Source organism: Geotrypetes seraphini, chromosome 11 (genome assembly GCF_902459505.1).
Source record: "Geotrypetes seraphini chromosome 11, aGeoSer1.1, whole genome shotgun sequence".
In the NCBI taxonomy this organism is placed as follows: Eukaryota; Metazoa; Chordata; class Amphibia; order Gymnophiona; family Dermophiidae; genus Geotrypetes; species Geotrypetes seraphini.
Genome location: NC_047094.1, coordinates 107686578 through 107705494, shown reverse-complemented (window position 1 = coordinate 107705494; position 18917 = coordinate 107686578). Strand labels below are relative to the sequence as shown.

Below are 18917 nucleotides of genomic sequence, written 5' to 3'. Positions count from 1 at the left end.
GGAGGCAATTTGCTGAGCGAAAATGTAATATGTACATTTTAGTAGGTAATGTCCAACAGGACCTGTTGGGGATAAATAGCAACGTAAAGTTACGATAAGATGAAGATAACAGATTAATAATTTCTATAAATAATTTCTATAAAACCAATGGATGCATTTCCTTTCATCCTGCAATGCCCCCAACTCAACCCTCACTCAAACACTTCAACTGCTTGACACAGGATTATAGCCTGACTGGAGCTCTAGAATTGCATTTTATACAGAAAACATAATACTGTACTGCCCTTCTTATTGGTTGCAGAGAACCATCCATCTGCAGATACATTATTACATGTTACATACTAAATACGTAATAACAGCGGGATCTGGATAGCCCCTACTACCGCACCCCCTCCCTGTTAATACTTCCTATTCCTAACTCTCCCTCTGCAAACCCTGCCTCGTGGGCGACCTAGGGCTCCCAGCCCCGTGTTATCGTTCGCCCATCGAGACGGGCTCTCGAGCTACTCTTTATGGTAACAATAAGTATTATACAGTGTGCTGTGTTGTAACTTTGGTTCTGATGAGGAGACAATAGCCTGAATTCCGACTCCCTGCCAGCTACGCCACAATCCAAGACCACCCTGAAATTTGTTCTGTCGGCACTAGTAACATCTTTCATGCTGCACATCTCAGTAAACAAAGTTATGGTTAACAGATACAAGATGCCAAGATGAAAGATTTCTGAGGAAATTAGAAAGTCATGGGATAGGAGGTAATGGCTTATTACAGATTAAGAGCTGGTTGAAAAAAAATAAACAGAGTAGGTTTAAATGGTCAATATTCTCAATGGAGAAGGGTAGATAGTGGGGGTCCCCCAGGGGTTTATGCTGGGACCGCTGCTTTTTAACATATTTATTAATGATCTAGAGATGTGAATAACTAGGGAGATAATTAAATTTGCTGATGACACAATGTTTCTCATAGTTGTTAAATCGCAAGAGGACTGTGAAAAATTGCAAAAGGACCTTGTGAGACTGGGAGAATGGGAATCAAAATGGCAGACAACTTTTTTTTTTTTTTAACTTTATTTAGTTTTAATGCCAACAAAAAGTACAATACAATTTATATACAAATAAAGATAATCAACTAAGCACTTATAATCAATGACATTTAATATGAGCAAGTGCATGTGGGAAAGAGGAACCCAAACCATCGTTATGTGATACAAGGTTCCACATTAGGCGTCATCGCCCAGGAAAAGGATCTAGGTGTCATTGTTGAGGATTCAATGAAACCCTCAGCTCAGTGTGCATCAGTGGCCAAGAAAGCAAATAGAATATTAGGAATTATCAGGAAAGGAATGGAAAACAACAGACGAAAATGTTATAATGCCTTTGTATTGTTCTGCAGTACGGCCGCACCTTGAATACCGTGTGCAATTCTGGTCGTCGTATCTCCAAAAAGATATAGCGGAATTAGAAAAGGTACAGAGAAGGGCCATGGACATGATAAAAGGGATGGGATGACTTCCCTAAGAGGTAAGGCTAAAGCGACTAGGGCTCTTCAGCTTGGAGAAGAGACAGCTCAGGGGAGATATGATAGAGGTCTATAAAATACTGAGTGGAGTGGAAAGGTTAGATGTGAATCGCTTGTTTACTCTTTCCAAAAGTACTAAGACTAGGGGGCATACGACGAAGCTGCTAAGTAGCAGATTTAAAACAAACGGGAGAAAATATTTCTCTACTCAAAGTGTAATTATACTCTGGAATTCGTTGCCGGAGAATGTGGTGAAATCAGTTAACATAGCAGGGTTTAAAAAAGGGTTGGAGAATTTCCTAAAAGAGAAGTCCATAGGCCATTATTGAGATGGCTTGAGGAAATCAACTGCTTATTCCTAGGATAAACAGAACTCCCCCCCCCCCCACACACACACACTATTTTACTCCTTGGGATCTTGCCAGATACCTGTGACCTGGGTTGGCCACTGTTGGAAACAGGATACTGGGCTTGATGGACCTTCGGTCTGTCCCAGTACAGCAATTCTTATGTTCTTATCTTCAACAGCTAAACTCATTTAGGAAGCTTAGTGATTGCAGGATACTGTCCTGTCCCTGAGGAAGGAGGTTTGGAACTCCTAAAGCTTGCAAAAACTATATTGTTACTCCAATAAAAAGGTATCGTCATATTTTTTGCTTGTTGTTTTTATTTATTTAACCTTTACAGTAGTCTGACATAGCTAACACATGACTTTAAACAGGAAACAGAGAAACTCGGGAATCAGCCATACGTTTCCCAGAGCCAGCATCTAAGTTAAGCTCAATCCATTCTTTCTTGCAAACATTAGATTTGGCAACTGGCAAGAGAAAAAAGAAACTTTAAAAGCTTTCCAAGTTGTAAGATGTAAAATAAATTAAAGTGCTTACAAGTCCTGTATTGTTTCGCTGTGCTGGAGCTTGGTGAGCATACAACGGAGTATTACTAGCTTTTCTCCTCGTATTGTTTTCAGGACATTTTTACATACTTCCCTAATCCACTTAACAACATTTTATATCATTCTATTTAATCTATTGGGATCAAAAGCAAAACAGCAAAAACCAAGGGGAAAAAGGGGGACCTGGGTTCCACAAACGAACTGGATAAATCAAAACAAAAAGAAGTGAAACCATCTCTGGATGTGACAGGAAAAACTGGTCGATTACAAGTTTATTAAAATAAAATGTCCAACACATAAAAGCATTAAAGTTGACAATCCATGTGTTCAGCAAGACGATACACATGCCACAGAAATACCACAGACAACTAATTGCTCACAGAGATGGTAATATACTGGACCCAACACGGTTCATATTTTGGCGAACCTTAGCGCATTTTTTCACATTGTTTTGATTTAAATCTATTGGGTCCATTTAGTCCTTATTTAGAGAAGGGAGAGAAAATGTAAAACCCCTTCCAACCCCCATATAAACCATGTGAGGACAAATGCAGACAAATGGATTCACACTTAGGCATGCTAAAGACATGTCACACTATCGATAATATTTTGTCACTCTTTGCCTTGCTATAGCTTGTATGTATCTTGCCTTGTTAACATTTATTGTACCTTTATATACTAAAATCAGTAAAAATCTTTGAACTTAAAAAAAAAAAATAGCCCTCGATTTTCTTAAACATATTTATGCCTTGATTTTATCCAATGACACTACAATTTGGAATGTCTCGATCTTATTCACAGAGGATCCTTAATCAGAGGATATAACGTGAAATACTCTCACATACGTAGAGGATCAGAGGATTCCTAACCAGAAAATGGATGGTATAAAAAAACTAAAGTTAAGACTGCATGTGTTTTGATGGGTTAAGTTGTGCTTAGATGGCAACCTGCCTGTGAAGAACTAGAGCCAGTGCCAGGCAGACTTCTACGGTCTGTGCCCTGTATATGGCAACACAATTTAGGATGGGCTTGGAAGTTTGGACGGCAACTCCAGCAGTTGGAATGTGATGATAGACTATAGCAGGGGTGTCCAACCTACGGCCCGAGGGCTGCATGCAATCCCGTGAAGTATTTTGTGCGGCCCTGGTCAAGGGTGATGCAGTATTTTCCTCTGCTGCCCCCGGGTGTTTACTGTCTTGCTGGCTCCCTCCTCCGTCTTGCTGGCTCCCTCCTCCGTCTTGCTGCATTTGCGCAGCCCCAGAAAAATTTTTTTCGGCCAATACAGCCCGGTTGGACACCCCTGGACTATAGGATTCTGCCCAGCACTATGTCCTTGATTAGAATAGGTCGGAGTTGGCTTTAAAGGCAACTCAGTTGTTGAGAGTGTAGGAAAGTGCCAGGCAGACTTCTAAGAAAGCTCAGGATCAAGTATTTATTCACTGTTGGTTTAATCACAAATTGAAAGCGAGTGTGACTGTTGGACAGACTGGATGGATTGTTCAGGTCTTTATCCGCCATCATCTACTGATTGGTGAGGCCCGACTTTAGTGCAGGAAGAGGCGGTCAGAGCATATCGCGAGCGATTTCCTTCACTCGCCGGTGCTCTGGCTGCTCTCTCCTGTCTCCCTCGCTAAAAACCGTATTCGCGGTTTTTCAAGATTCGCAATGTATTCACATTATCTTTCCCTATATATACACTAGGGAATGCTATATTCACCCTATATTTACATTCATCTATGTATTTATACTATAGTACATACCTATGTATATAGATACCTAATACTAGTATCATGTACTATGCTCATTTTAAATCCTACTTATATATTCGCATAGTGCCCATATCATGTACTTTGTTCATCCATGATTCGCACGTCTCCTGATTATTCTCGTTCTCTGTACTTTACCCATCATTTCCTTAGCACTCTGGACATATTTACTGTGATTCACCCTTGCGTGTTTCTAGTGCGTCTTTCCGAAGGTAAAATTATGTCACTGACATTCCATACAACGAACTCACTACAGTTTCTGGACAAGGGAGTCGTCAGTTATTAAGAAAGAAGTGTATGCCCTTATTGGACAAACACGCCTTACCATCTGTGTTTGTCTGATAAACAGGAGGACATATGAAAGAGTGGAAAAAAAAATAATCCCAGACTATATTCCCCCATTTCCTACACTTTTCTGGTTTTATGAACTCTCACCTGGACAACAGGATGACCGCCAGTGGATGCTTTGACTGCTCCACGACTGCCTTCTGTTTCATAATGGGCCCGGTGGTGCGGTTTAGGCTGGACTTCAATCTGCAGTTCATAAGGCCCCGATTGACTTGGTAGTGGCCATTCAAGAGGAGGGAGAGAAGCAACCGGGAGGCTGGAAAAGCACAAATCACATGGCTTGAAATTGTTTCAGAGCCCAATTCTCACATAACTGACAGGCTTTTCAGAAATGCATGTACATTTCTAAGAGCGGTGCCACGTGATTGGCTAGACTATGAAATGAGGTACAAAAGAGGTGAAGGGTCTCTAATGGATGTTTGAGTTGGGGATCAAGTCAACATGCAGTTTTGTTCAATTATTTCATTTCATTTAAGTTATTAATAAATCCTGTGAAGCAATTAATACATCCACCCAAAGCAGTGTACATATCATCACTAAAATACAGAATAAAAACAAAATACAAATACCAAAACCAGCACAAAAACAAAGATATCAGTGTTTCATTGTCACACCTCTCACCCCAAAACTACTTACAAAACCTCCCTATTCATATCCCAATCCCCGTTAACTCTTACAGCCCAAATAAGTAGGCTATTATTAATTTCCTGATCATTAACCCAGGAATAGCAGAGATTTTATTTTTTTCCTAAATCACTAATAATAAAACCCTAAGCGCGCATGCGCACTCCTACCTACGTGATCTGTTCTCTGTAGCTTCGTGGCTTCGCATGCACAGTAGAAGGAGTCAGTGGTGGTTTCTTCTGCACATGATGAGGCACCTTAAGCAAGTTCAAAGCTGCCGCCACGGCTCCTCTCACAAGCCACATCTGCGTCGGAAGCCTCTCTGATGTCACGTCAGAGAGAAGGCTTCCGACGCAGGCGCGGATCGTGAGAGGAGCCGCCACAACAGCTTTAAACTCAAAAATAACTTCGGCAAGGCAAGGGACTGTAAGGGAGCCGGCCAAAATGCTGCTGCACAGGGAAGTGAGCTGAGGGGAGGGAAATGCTGCTGCTGCACAGGGAAGTGGAGGGGAGGGAATGCTGCTGCTGCTGTCCAGGGAAGTGGGGGAGGAGAAGGAAATGATGCTGGTAAGAAAAGGGGGCTGAGGCTGGAAACTGAAAAGGAGAAGAGGGCTGGGGGAGGGTAAAAATGGGTTTGGAGCTGGGGCTGAAAATAGGGGACATATGAGGGAAGGAGGCTTTACTAGCATCCGTTAATGTAATGGGCTTAAACACTAGTGATAAATAATTCATTTCTTCTCTAAGTATAGAAAAAGAGAGGTGATCAAGCAAAAATATTTCCTGCTTCTAAAACTTATTTTACTTACCTTGCAAATACATTCTCAGACCAGTTATTTGCAACAAAGAATTGGTGAATTGACACTTAATTTATAGAATAAGGTCAGTTATGCATGTAATTGAATTGATTAGACGCTAACTGGCACAATGTATCAGCTATACCAGGTCTGTTCAAAAAAGATCCAAGACTGATTTTATAAAAATCTTACAACTTATTCCATTGGGTTCCCTTCAAAGTACCCAATGTCGTTTCCACTTCTGGAAACAACCCTTAAAACGCATCTTCAGAAATCGCTAAAAGTTGCTGCGTTTAATTTTGCTTTATATCTTCAATGATACCAAATCGCTTTCCTTTCAGCGTGGATTTAAGTTTCGGAAACAAGAAGAAGACAGCAGGGGCCAAGTCAGGAGAGTAAAGGGGCTGGGGGAAGAGCCGTCATCGTATTTTTTTGTGTAAAATTCACAAACTTTGATGCGTTCAAAACACCTTCCACGGCTCATGACATGTTCCCCAAAGGCCACTTTCAACATTTCAGAAGTTTCAGTAGCGGTCTTCTCCAATTTAAAACAGAACTTCCTGCCGTAGCGCTGCTCATTGAGGTCGCACATGATGAAAAATAGCCGATCACGAAAATACAATTTCACAAAAACTGCTGTAGCTCGAAGACAAAACCAAGTACTGGTCAATATCAACAAATGGAAAGAAGGAGGTTACTTGCGAGGTTTCAAGCTACTCAACGCCACCTAGGGCTCCTTTTACAAAGGTGCATTAGGGCCTTAACGCGCAGAATAGCAGTGCGTTAAAATGCCGTGCATGCTAGCCGCTACTGCTGACTGTTCCAGCCCTTCCTATCCTTGTATCCGCTTACAGGTACTCTATAACAGGGGTGCCCAACACGTCGATCACGATCGACCAGTAGCTCAGGAAGGCAACACGAGTCGATCGCGGAGCCCATCCCGGGCTCCGTGATAGACTTGTGTTGCCGTCCTGATCTACCGGGCCGATCAGCTTTCCTCTCCAGTGTTCTCTCTAGGGCCTTTTAGCTGGGCGGTCCGCCCAGCTATCATCTGCTGCTGCCGCCGCTGCTGAACATTAAAAAAAAACAAAAAAAACCGGCTTGGAGATTTCAGCCCGTAGCGAACTTATGCTCCGTGGCTCTAACGTGTGCGTGCCGGCTTCCCTTCTCTTCCCTCAGAAACCGGAAGTTATGTCAGGGGGGGGAGAAGGGAAGCCGGCACGCACATGTTGAAAGCCCTGAAGCAAGCGTTCGCTATGGGCTAAGGCGGGAGACAGGTTAGTGAAGCATTTGCTCTTCTTGCTGCCGGGTCCTGCCTACTTTCTGTTTCCGCAAAGGCAGGACCCGGCAGCATTTCCCCCCAATAGGTCGATCGCGATCTTGGGCCAATCAGCCTTCCTCTCCCCGACGGCAGAATTGACGTCGGGGAGAGGAATGCTGGTCGGCCGAAGCAGGGACAGCTTGGGGCGGCGTCGGCTTTCGGGCCTGTTATTGGTGGCGGTTTGGGTCCTGGTCCCCGATGGCAGTGGCTTGGGGGAGGGCAGGGAGAAAGAAAGAAAAAGGGCAGGCAGGGAGACAGAAGGAAAGAAGAGAAACAGAAAAAAAAAGAAAGGGAGGCAGAGAGAAAGAAAGGGCAGGGAAGAGGAAGGAAAAGTTGGGGGAAGGAATGAGGTCTGGAGGAGAGGAAACATACAGGCAGGCTAAAAGAAGGGAAGAAAGATTGGATGCACAGTCAGAAGAAGAAAGTGCAACCAGAGACTCATGAAATCACCAGACAAGGTAGGAAAAATGATTTTATTTTAAATTTAGTGATCAAAATGTGTCTGAATTTATATCTGCTGTCTATATTTTACACTAAAGTCCCCTTTTACTAAACCGCAATAGTTTTTTAGCGCGGGGAGCCTATGAGAGTCGAGAGCAGCGCTGGGCATTCAGCGCAGCTCCCTGCGCTCTAAAAACTGCTATCGTGGTTTAGTAAAAAGGGAGGGGGGTATATTTGTCTATTTTTGTATGGTTGTTACTGAGGTGATAGTGCATAGAGTCATCTGCTTTGACCTCTTTGAAAAACCCTGGAATAGGAATGATAATTAACATTTTCTATGCGTACAGTGTGCGTTGTGTTTTTTTTAAATTTTATTGTTGGTAGATCATTTTGACTTGGTCATTTTAAAAGTAGCTCGCAAGCCCAAAAAGTGTGGGCACCCCTGCTCTATAACTTTACTTTGTACCTATCTTCACTGATTGTCCAGCTCCTCTTATTGTAAACCGCCTCGAACTACTACAGCTTTGGCAGTATATAAGAATAAAATTATTATTATTTAAGCAGGCGGTAATTTTTCAGCTAGCGTATGCTAAAAGGAGCCCCTGGTGTGTCTCGATTCAAACCTGTCCTGGAACTTTTTTTGAACAGACCTTGTACGTGTAAGTGCCCTTAGTTCAGCGGTCTCAAACTCAAACCCTTTGCAGGGCCACATTTTGGATTTGTAGATACTTGGAGGGCCTCAGAAAAAAATAATTAATGTCTTATTAAAGAAATGACAATTTTGCATGAGGTAAAACTCTTCATAGTTTATAAATCTTTCCTTTTGGTTAAGTCTTAATAATAATATTGTTATTTCTAGCTAAAGAGACATATGATCAAAAAACTGTTTTATTTTACTTTTGTGATTATGATAAACATACTGAGGGCCTCAAAATAGTATCTGGCGGGCCGCATGTGGCCCCTGAGCCGTGAGTTTGAGACCACTGCCTTAGCTGGTATTCTGATAAAACTACGCACAATTTCCATAGCACACAATCACATGGGCGGGTCAGGGGCTTGCCCGGCAAGTCATATAAAATACTAGCGTTAATGCAACTAATTGCCTGCTGTTAGGCATGAAGCATTTACCCCCCAGCCATTGAGGAGGCACAGATGCTCATGCTCAAAGTTAGGCATGGAAATGTGGGCTTAGGCCAGGGGTAGGCAATTCCGGTCCGCGAGAGCCGGAGCCAGGTCAGGTTTTCAGGATATCCACAATAAATATGCACGAGATAGATTTGCAACTCAAGGAGACAGTGTATGTAAATCCATCTCGTACATATTCATTGTGGAGATCCTGAAAACCTGACCTGGCTCTGGCTCTCGAGGACCGGAATTGCCCACCCCTGCTTAGGCTAGTGTTCTATAACAGGAATTGTATGCCAAACAGAATTTGTTCTTAGAGGGGAATTAATCAAAGAGCGCTACTGCGTTAGCATGCGCTCAACCAGGGGGGCTCCAAAGTCCCTCCTCGAGGGCCGAATCCAGTCAGGTTTTCGGGATTTCCCCAATGAATATGCATTGAAAGCAGTACATGCACATAGATCTCATGCATATTCATTGGGGAAATCCCGAAAACCTGACTGGATTCGGCCCTCGAGGAGGGACTTTGGAGACCCCTGCACTAAACACTAAGGATGCCCATATGAATATAATAGGTGTCTTTTTAGCATTTAGGTACAGATTCTCTAAACGGCGCTGTTGTCAGCAGCCACCTTAAAAGAGGCCGCCGATTGTGTGTCAATCACATGACAGCGCCATTTAGAGAATTGCGTCCCTGGCAAAGGGACACCTCACTACATCCTACGGAAAGTCCTTTTAAGCCGCAGTAAACACGCACTAGCACTTACCGCAGTTTATTAAAAAAAGCCTAGAGTATTTCATAAATTAATATCTCACCTGGAGGTGTAAAACATTTTCTAACCAAACCCTACTAAATTACATACATACACTGTGATCCTGTGTATAAAGCCCAGAATCTGAGTATCGCAAATGGATATATATTTAGAATACTACAAGAACAAAATATTTAACATATATGAGTATGCCTTTCATTTCTTTCAAATCAGCAGCAAACCCTAAACATTAGAGCGGAAAGTTATCGATGTGGGCTACTGTTAAGGCTTTTTATTTTTCATATTGTGCTATTTTAACACAATCAGGTCTAGTTACTAATAACCACTGGTGCAGTAAAACAGTGTCTCAAACTTTTTTGGCACACTATACCACAGGTGTCAAATTCAAGGCCTGCGGACCGAATCTGGCCCGCCTGGTCATTTTATGCAGCCCCAGTGTTATCTTGTAGCCGGCTCCCACCTCCTCACAGTCGCAGCGGCTCCTCGCACGTCCCGCGCCTCATCCAAAAGCATTTCCTCTGATGTCAGAGAGAAGGCTTCCGGTTCAGGCACAGGACGCATGAGGAGCTGCTGCATGCGGCTTCGTGCACACTGCAGCTGTGAAGAGGAGGGAGCCGGCCACAAGATAACACCAGGGGCATCGGACCGCATAAAATGGCCAGGTTGGAGCTGGCCAGAAGGTAAGCCACCCGCCGGAGGGAGGCACAGCATGGAGAGAGGGAAACAACAAAGGTAGAGGGAATGAGGATTATTTTCAATTTAGTGTTTGAATTGTATCAATTTTGAGAATTTTAATCTGCTGTCTATCTTTTGCACTGCTGAGGAAGAAATATATTTGTTTCTTTTTCTCTGGGGGTTGTACTGCATTGCAGAGTCTTGAATCTTAGGGTTTCTTTTTTATATATTAGTACTTTTAATTTTTGGTTCTTTTTGGTTCCATATTTGTATAGGGGTTATCTGTGTTCTGATAGGAATAAAGCATACGTACAGTGTGCTTTGTGTAGTTTAATTTTGTGGTTAACCATTATATATTAATAAGATTACATTGTGTATGTATATGTGAAAAATTAATGTAAAAAATGATGTTATAATTAGTACTATTATGGGGGCAGTAAAATAAATCATCTTAACAGTAGCCCGTGTTGATAATTTCTCCCAGAATGCACCCAAAAAATAACAGAATTCATGTTAAATCGTTTGGTATTGGTTAAAATATGGGTGAAGTTTAACAATTCTGCCCATCAGCCTGGCTTTTATATGGATTCTCTAAACACACCAGGGTGGTATCATCGCTTGTATTAAGTATCACACCAGACCAATCAATCCGATGAGACGTACTTAGAAATCAAATTAATGCCCATATCAAAACTTGTGCAATAATATAATTTTCCATATTGCAAAAGATTAGAGGGGTTGTACATTCAGAAGTTTTGCCTAATTTTTATAATAACATATACCATAATGGGGGAGGGGAAATTATCAACAAGGGCTACCCTTAAGATAGCACAAACTTGTGCTATTTTAGCACAGATTCCAACTTATGCAACGAGACCTGGTTACTAATAACCCATCTTAACAGTAGCTCCTTTGATAACATTCCCCGTAGCTCTCTCTATTTTTCTCATTCTATTAGATTCTACTACTGGAGATGCACAGAGCCAGAGTTTATGGTCTTGAAAGATGGCAGGGAGAAAGAATCTCAGCCATCCCATCATATGACATCTGTTGACCCTACGGATTGTGGTCAAGAGCCGTCATTACAATGGTTGGGTTAAAAAAGGAAGGGATAAACATGGGGTTTAAGAAAATCCTGGGTAGCTGCAAATGAAGGTTCTTAACCCATAATCCAATAATCTAGTTTCAAGTGGAAACTACAAAGCATGCAGACAGAACTTACCTGCAGATAGGTATTGCAGGTACCAGCTGTTTTGGCCAGGTTGGTGATACTAATAGAATCGAGTCTGGTCCTGGATTTCTGTTGTCGTCTTGCTCACAAGTCCCAAAGTAATCTGCAGTCTGAAAAATATGACATGGAATACTACCCTTGTGGGATGGCAGGGGTGAAGGTTCAGGACTAGTTTTCCACATTTTAACTGGAACACCACAAGAAACATCTGTTGTAAGGTTGTTCATTGCATCCATGAGACTAGCAGAACTTGACAACTGGTTGAAAGTGATGGAGGAGTTGTCCTCCCTCAAACTGATGTGAGGTGAAGGCTGAGGAGAAGGAGTTCTTGAAGGCCCTGGAGAAGTTGTGGACTGGTGAGGGTTGTAGAGCTCAGCACAAGAGTATTTTCTTTTTGCACCTGGTGATGAAGACCTTGAGTAGGGACGAGGTGATGGTGAACGTGGTCCCAAGCAGGTGTCCTCCGTGATGCTTGTTCGTGGTGACATTATCGGGGAGGTTCTAGGAGAATAATGAGTATGGATGTTTTGAAATTGTGCACATGGGTCATCACTAGGACCATTATTTGGAGAAACACATGGTGATGTGTAGGGAGAGAAACTAGTCTCTGAAATGAAACTTGCAGATGAACCACTGCTAGCAGGGCTCAAACAAGCTGGTTCTCTGTAGCCCTCAAAGCCAGGGACAGGCAATGTAAACCTTGGGCTAGTGGTAGTTGTATTGGACTGATGATCTACCAAAAGATCTGAATCTCTGCTGCGGAAGGGGCCAACTGAATGGATCAGTTCATGAGATGGTGTGATCTCAATCCTAGGGCTCAAAGCTGGGGCCCCAGCAGCCTTTATAGGGTCCAAGTAATATCTTGACCCTATACTCTCTGTCTGTCCATATCTGCCCATGGAATCTGCAGAGAGCCTAGGAAAAGCCAATGGGTTATATGGCTTCAAACCATAGTCCAAGACATCATCAGGAGGGTGGGCAATTCCAGAGGGTGGGTTGATGATTTTATGTGAAGGAGTCGGATCTTCTGGAAAAAGAAGGGTCTCTTTAAGACTAGTAATATTACCAAAATAAGGTACAAATCAAGGATATCAAATTGCCAATTGATATTCTAGAATTATGTCTCATATTAAGTGCTGTAATTAAATACCGTGTTTCCCCAAAAATAAGACAGTGTCATATTAATTTTGGGCACAAAAAAGGCACTAGGTCTTATTTTCTGGGTAGGTCTTATTTTTTTCATGTACAATGATTATCTCTCCCTTCCTCTCCTCCACCCCAATTCTTCCTCTTTCCTTTCTCTCCCCCACATGTGCAGCATCTTTACCTCCCCTCTCACCCATCCGCTTGTGCTTTCCCTCTGCAGCATCTTTCTATCCCTCCCTTCCATCCCCTTGTGAAACAGAACCCTTGCACTGTGCACAGCATCTTTCTATCCCTCCCTCCCATCCCTCGTGCAACAGAACCCTTGCCCAGATTCTATCCCTCCCTTCCGTGCAGCTACAGCAGAACCCTTGAACAGCCCTCCCACCACCATGTAGCTGAACCCCCGCTGACTATCCCATCTTTCCATCTCTCCCTCCTGTCCTAACCCCGCCGACCACAAGATCTACATACCTCCCTCCACAGAGCAGTATCGGTAGCACTATAAACAGGCTGCTTTGCAGCCTTCTTCCACCAGGGCCTTCCATGAGCCGCACTGCTGATAACATTATCAGTGATGCGACAGAGGGAATACCCCAGCAGGAGAAGGCTGCGATGCAACCTGTTTAGTGTGCTGCCAATGCTACTCTGTGGAGTGAGGTAGTAGATCTCGCGGTCAGCAGGGTTCGAACGGAAGGGAGAGATGGAAGGATAGAATGGTCAGTGGGGGTTTGGCTGTGCGGCAGGGGGAGAAGGGGCGGGGAAGCCCTGCTGCCGGCGAATCAAGGGACTAAGGCTTATTTTTGGGGTAGGGCTTATATTAAGACCTACCCCGAAAATCATGCTAGGGCTTATTTTCGGAGAAACACGGTAGTATCAAACCAAGTTCAAACTCTATATTAAGAATAGGTACTTTATATTGTTGCATTCTCATCTCAAGTTCCTCTCATATGTCAAGTAAGTTCATATAAATATCCAAAGTGAAAAAGATCAACCAGTTGATTACATGATGCTTTTAACAAACCATATTAGAAAATAGGCACCGTTTATAGAATTTCCCTTTAAGTGATTCCACGTCCATGTAGATATTCATGCTAAAGAATTAAATGGTTCTATGTCCATGCCAAAGGACTTTAGCCTAGATCAGGGGTGGGCAAACGTCTTGACTCGTGGGCCACAGTGGGTTCTTAAATTTGCCAAGGGATCGGGGGGGGGGGGGTCTGATGCACCTCAGAATGATGATAGTAAGAGAAAGGGCTAAGGCAGAAAGAAAGAACCAAGGGCAGACTGTTGTCACTGGTTTCTTCTTTCATCTTCTTTTCACTCCCTTCCTTCCAGCGTCTGCCCCTTCCATCCACTGTCTGCCCTCTCCCCCTTCCATATGGTATCTGCCTTCTTTCTATGCCCCTCTTCCCTTTCCATCCAGTCTGCACCCCTTCTCTCCTTTTTACATGATTCATTCCAGCTTCACTGCTGCCTTCATTTATATCTCTCCTACACCAGATCTAGCATCTTTGTCCCTCTCTCCTTATTTCTCTGTTGACCCCCTTTCCCAGCATCAATCTCTTTCTACTTTCTCATTCCTCTGTCTCTCCCCTTTCCCTCATCTGATCTCTCCATTCCACCCTGACCCCTCCCCACCTCTAATCTTCCTGCCAGCTGTTTCCTTCTTTTTTTTCCTCCTCCCCTGTCCAGCAGTACTCCTTCTCCCTTCCCTCCTCCCCCTCCCCCTATCCAACAGTAACTCTCTTCCCTTCCCCCTCCCAGCAGCATCTCTCCTTCTCACTCCCTCCAGGTCCAGTAGCAGTTCTCCCTTTATCCAGCAGCTTCCCAGCTTCTAACAGTGGCTTCCTCCCCTTCCCTCCGCTCCTTTCCCTCCACTCCCTTCCCAGCAGCTGTCAGTACTTGCCTGCAGCAGTGATTCAATTAGGCAGCTTGGGTCCCTTTGATGGGTCACGCCGCCTCTGAGGAAAGAGGAAGTTGCATCATCAGAGGCGGGCCGTGACTCAGCAAAATCCCTAAGGCTGCCTAAGTGAATCACTGCACTGGCAAGTATCGAGAGATGCTGGGAGAGGAGCGTAGGGGAGAAAGTCACTGTCCAAGGCTCCCCCTGATCTTGCTGACCTTGCACAGACTGGCAGGAAATTTCAGTGCGCCGATCTCGCCGGCCCTGCACAAACCAGCAGGAAATTACAGCGTGCGGTTCTTGCCGGCCCTGTACGGACAAGTAGGAAATTTCGGCAGTCTGGATTAAAACAGTCAATGGTCCGGATATGGCCCGCAGGCCATAGTTTGCCCATGTCTGGCCTAGATTCACTAAACTCACCAATCTGGGCGATCCATGCATCCCCATGCAAATTAAGTGATCGCATGCATGCCCCACAGCGAAAGCGATCCAGACGCATGCGCAGACCATCCTCTTTTCCTGTAGATGTGATCCGCGCATGCGCTTGCTCTCCGCACAAGCTTGAGGTCAAAACTAAAGGGGGAAGGGTGGCTGCACTTGCTGGCCCCACGAGTGAACTTCAGGAATCATTTTTCTGGAACAGAACACACTTTGCAGCCAGACTACGGAACAAAACATGCCGTAGTGCAGCCCTGCTTTAGACCCGCGGCTTAAAACCACAGGCTCGCACTGCACTTTCTGCACAAGGGATACGTTTTATTTTTATGGTTTATTTTTGATACTGGGATTTCAGGACTGCAGGGACAAATTTCAGGATAGCAGAGAGCAGGAGAGTCGGCAGAGCTTGCCTTCCTGTGCTTAAACTTGGAGAGTTAAAAACATACAAATATTAGCAAACTAAAGGAGAGGAAAGAGATTCAGTAATAATGTAGAAACAGCGGACAGGATCCGAGAGCTAGATGTACTAGTGCAGTGTTTTTCAACCTTTATTGGGCAAAGGCACACTTGTTTCATGAAAAAAATCACAAGGCACACCACCATTAGAAAATGTTAAAAAATTTAACTCTGTGCCTATATTGACTATATATAAAGTAATTCTCTTGAATAGGAATCAAATAAACACAAAGAAAGTATTTTATAATTACTTTATTATGAAATATTAAGTAAACAGAATAGTGAAAAATTATAAAATACTTTATTCAGTGCGAAACCTGGGCCTGTTTGGCTGAACACAAAGCTGATATTCTGGCTGGAATCGCAGCTCTTCGTCAACAGCTCTCTGTATTTGGTTTTTATAGCATACAAAAATAGACAAATATACCCTCCATCCTTTTTATTAAACCACAATAGCAGTTTTTAGCGCAGGGAGCTGCGCTGAATGCCCAGCGCTGCTCTTGACGCTCATAGGCTCCCTGCGCTAAAAACCACTATTGCGGTTTAGTAAAAGGTGACCATATTGTAAAATATAGACAGCAGATATAAATTCAGAACTGTGCATAGTAAGTGAAGGGAAGTTTTCATCTCTGGGAATTTACCCAGTTAACTATTAAGTTATTTGGGCAAATTCCTTTGAAAACTGTGGTAATACTGCCTCCACTTTGCTAAATTTAAAATAAAATCATTTTTCCTACCTTGTCTGGTGATTTCTGGTTGCACTTTCTTCTTCTGACTGTGCATCCAATCTTTCTTCCCTTCTATCAGCCTGTATGCTTTCTCTCCTCCACACCTCATTCCCTCCCCCAACTTTTTCTTCCTCTCTCCCTGACCTTTCTTTCTTTTTTTCTGTTTCTCTTCTTTCCTTCTGTTTCCCTGCCTGCCCCCTTTCTTTCTTTCTCCCTGCCGTTCCCCAAGCCACTGCCACTGCTGCTGCCATCGGGGAACAGGACCCACCAATGGATAACAGGCCCCAAAGCCGACGCATGCTCTCCCTGACGTCAATTCTGCAATCGGAGAGGAAGTTCCGCCCAGCCAGGCAGCGATTGGCTGGCCCGAACTTCCTCTCCGACTGCAGAATTGACGTCGGGGAGAAGAAGACTTATCGGCTCGATAGATTAGATCGCCAAGACAAAGTGAGTCCTGGGTGATCGACTCACTTTGCCTTGGCGAGCTACTGGCGCCCCTGCCTCGGGCCCCCTGTCAGCTCCGGGCCCCTGAATGCAGGACTGGTAGTACTGCCCTGATGGCGGCCCTGCGGCACACCAGGCAACATCTCGCGGCACACTAGTGTGCCGCGGAACAGCGGTTGAAAAACACTGTACTAGTGTGTGCTAACATGCATTATGTAGGGCAGGTTCCATTTGATGTAATGCGGCAGGGACAGGGCGGCAGAGAGTAGGACATTCGGCAAGGACGTGAGCGACTGGTCCTCAAGCACGGAAGCAGTTTATAACGCAGGCTTGCACGCTGAATGCTCTGCGCTGCTCCCGACACTCATAGGAACTCTGAGTGTCAGGAACAGTGCAGAGCATTCAGTGCGCCAGCCTGCGTAAAAACCACTTCTGTGGTTTTGTAAAAAGGGGAGGAGAGGACTGAATTGATTGGCTTGTTCTTGAAAGACTGGAGAACATAACACAATAAGGAGATACTTGAGAGTGAACTTGTGATATTGGAGTGATACCAGAGGAATCTGGCAATAACAATAAGGCAATGATTTGCAAGATCTAGTGGTGAAAATATGGACTTTGGGGTGATTGAATGGGATGGGAGGGTCTTATTTAAATGTGTAGGATGAATGGTCATTATATGTGACTGTAAAGTTGTGATAAATTATTATGGATGTTAAATAATTAAAATTTGAATTATTATTATTGTAGCAAGTAGCACTTGGTATAGGTATATTATGTACGTATTATGCTATTTAAAAAGTGAATTAAGCTCTGTGGTATTTGATTAATTAATATTGATGGCATCTCCTTCAATGCTTCATGTGGTCAACAATAAATAAAATAGTAAAATACAACCACAGATAAAATAAAATACAATCAATATAAACCAATGAATATACCACAGTCCATGTTTTCAAACCCTTATTAACAACCTCCCTTTCCCTCTTCCTCCTCTCATCACCCACTTGTCTCAATTATGTCTATGTCTTGTCATTAACTTTCCCCCAATTTGCCCGTTAACTCACTCAGCAACCCTTTCTGCTACACCAGCGCTGCAACTGAAAAAGATCTGTCGTGATACCACACTGGCTTAGTGATGAGATTTTATCCTGAAGACTCTCAAAATATCTTTATCTTGCGATCTCAGCACCTTGCCGAATACATTATTGCAAACTTTCTCTCATGGGTATGTCATACCCTGGAAATTCCCAAAGGCCAACATCAGTATTTTATGATTGAATCCTGTACTTAACGGGTAACCACTAGACCCGTTTTGATGTTGGTGTAACATGGCCCACCCATAATTCAAACAGTAGACTTCTGAATTACGGCAATTGTCTTTAAGACCATTGCTGTCTGGAGTGCTCTTACTGACACTGTCAAAGTAGGAACATTTTTCAAACAGCGGAATCACCTTGGACACATACAAAAATATTATTGATATAAGGTATTATTCAGCCTTGGCACCAAAGAGGGAGCCTAAGGAGGCCTCAACGACGAAACAATCAAGACACAACAAAGGAGTCGTGAGGATGAGATGACGGCTGTAAAGTTCAAAGTTCACTTTATTGATAGTAGCATCTATGTTTTTGTCAAGAGTCTCAATGGCTGGTGGTTCTATCACATAAATAGAGCATTTGGACACCAGATAGTTTCCTGTTCCTTCTAAATTTGACCTGTATGGAATGCTCTATTTATGTGATAGAACCGCCAGCCATTGAGACTCTTGACAAAGGCATAGATGCCGAAACACCGTCCGTGTCGTGTGTTCAAGCCCTCGCAGTGCTACTATCAATAAAGTGAACTTTGAACTTTACACCCGCCATTTCATCCTCACGACTCCTTTGTTGTGCATTCAGCCATGGCAGTCATTATCTCTTAAATGCTGACTGCCACAGGCATTTTACTGTATAACTGAATTTCAGCACCAGGCTGGCCTTGGATACTGACACAGAATAATCAGAGATTGGACAGCTGCCAGACATCTATCTGGGTACCGGAGATATTCAGACTAGTATCTGGATTCCCAGACAGCGTTGGATAGTAAAAAGACGGTCCTAACCAGGGCAGGATTAATTCTTCTATGCCCCCTAGGCACACAAGTACACTGGGCACCCTAGCTGTGCCCCGCCCATGACCCACCCATACCACGCCCCATTTACCTGTTTTCTTATTTACTTCTTTATTTCCACTTGTATTTCTTTTTTTCTTTTATTATAAAATTCAAAACAAACAACAAAGATTACCATACCAGT

At 43.6% G+C, this 18917-nt stretch overlaps 1 protein-coding gene across 4 annotated transcripts in view; it reads right to left on the bottom strand.

Annotated features, from left to right (window-relative positions):
• The window catches only part of NFATC2 (nuclear factor of activated T cells 2), a 184603-nt gene that overhangs the window by 149710 nt on the left and 15976 nt on the right, over positions 1-18917 (bottom strand). For 3 of the 4 annotated variants that reach the window (XM_033914885.1, XM_033914883.1, XM_033914886.1), the window contains exons 2-3: positions 11500-12535; positions 4615-4783 (exon numbers count right to left, since the gene is read on the bottom strand). In XM_033914885.1, coding sequence (XP_033770776.1) covers positions 4615-4783; positions 11500-12535 — 1205 coding nt within the window. The remainder of the gene's footprint in view (positions 1-4614; positions 4784-11499; positions 12536-18917) is intronic. The other variant, XM_033914884.1, reaches the window with a different exon arrangement.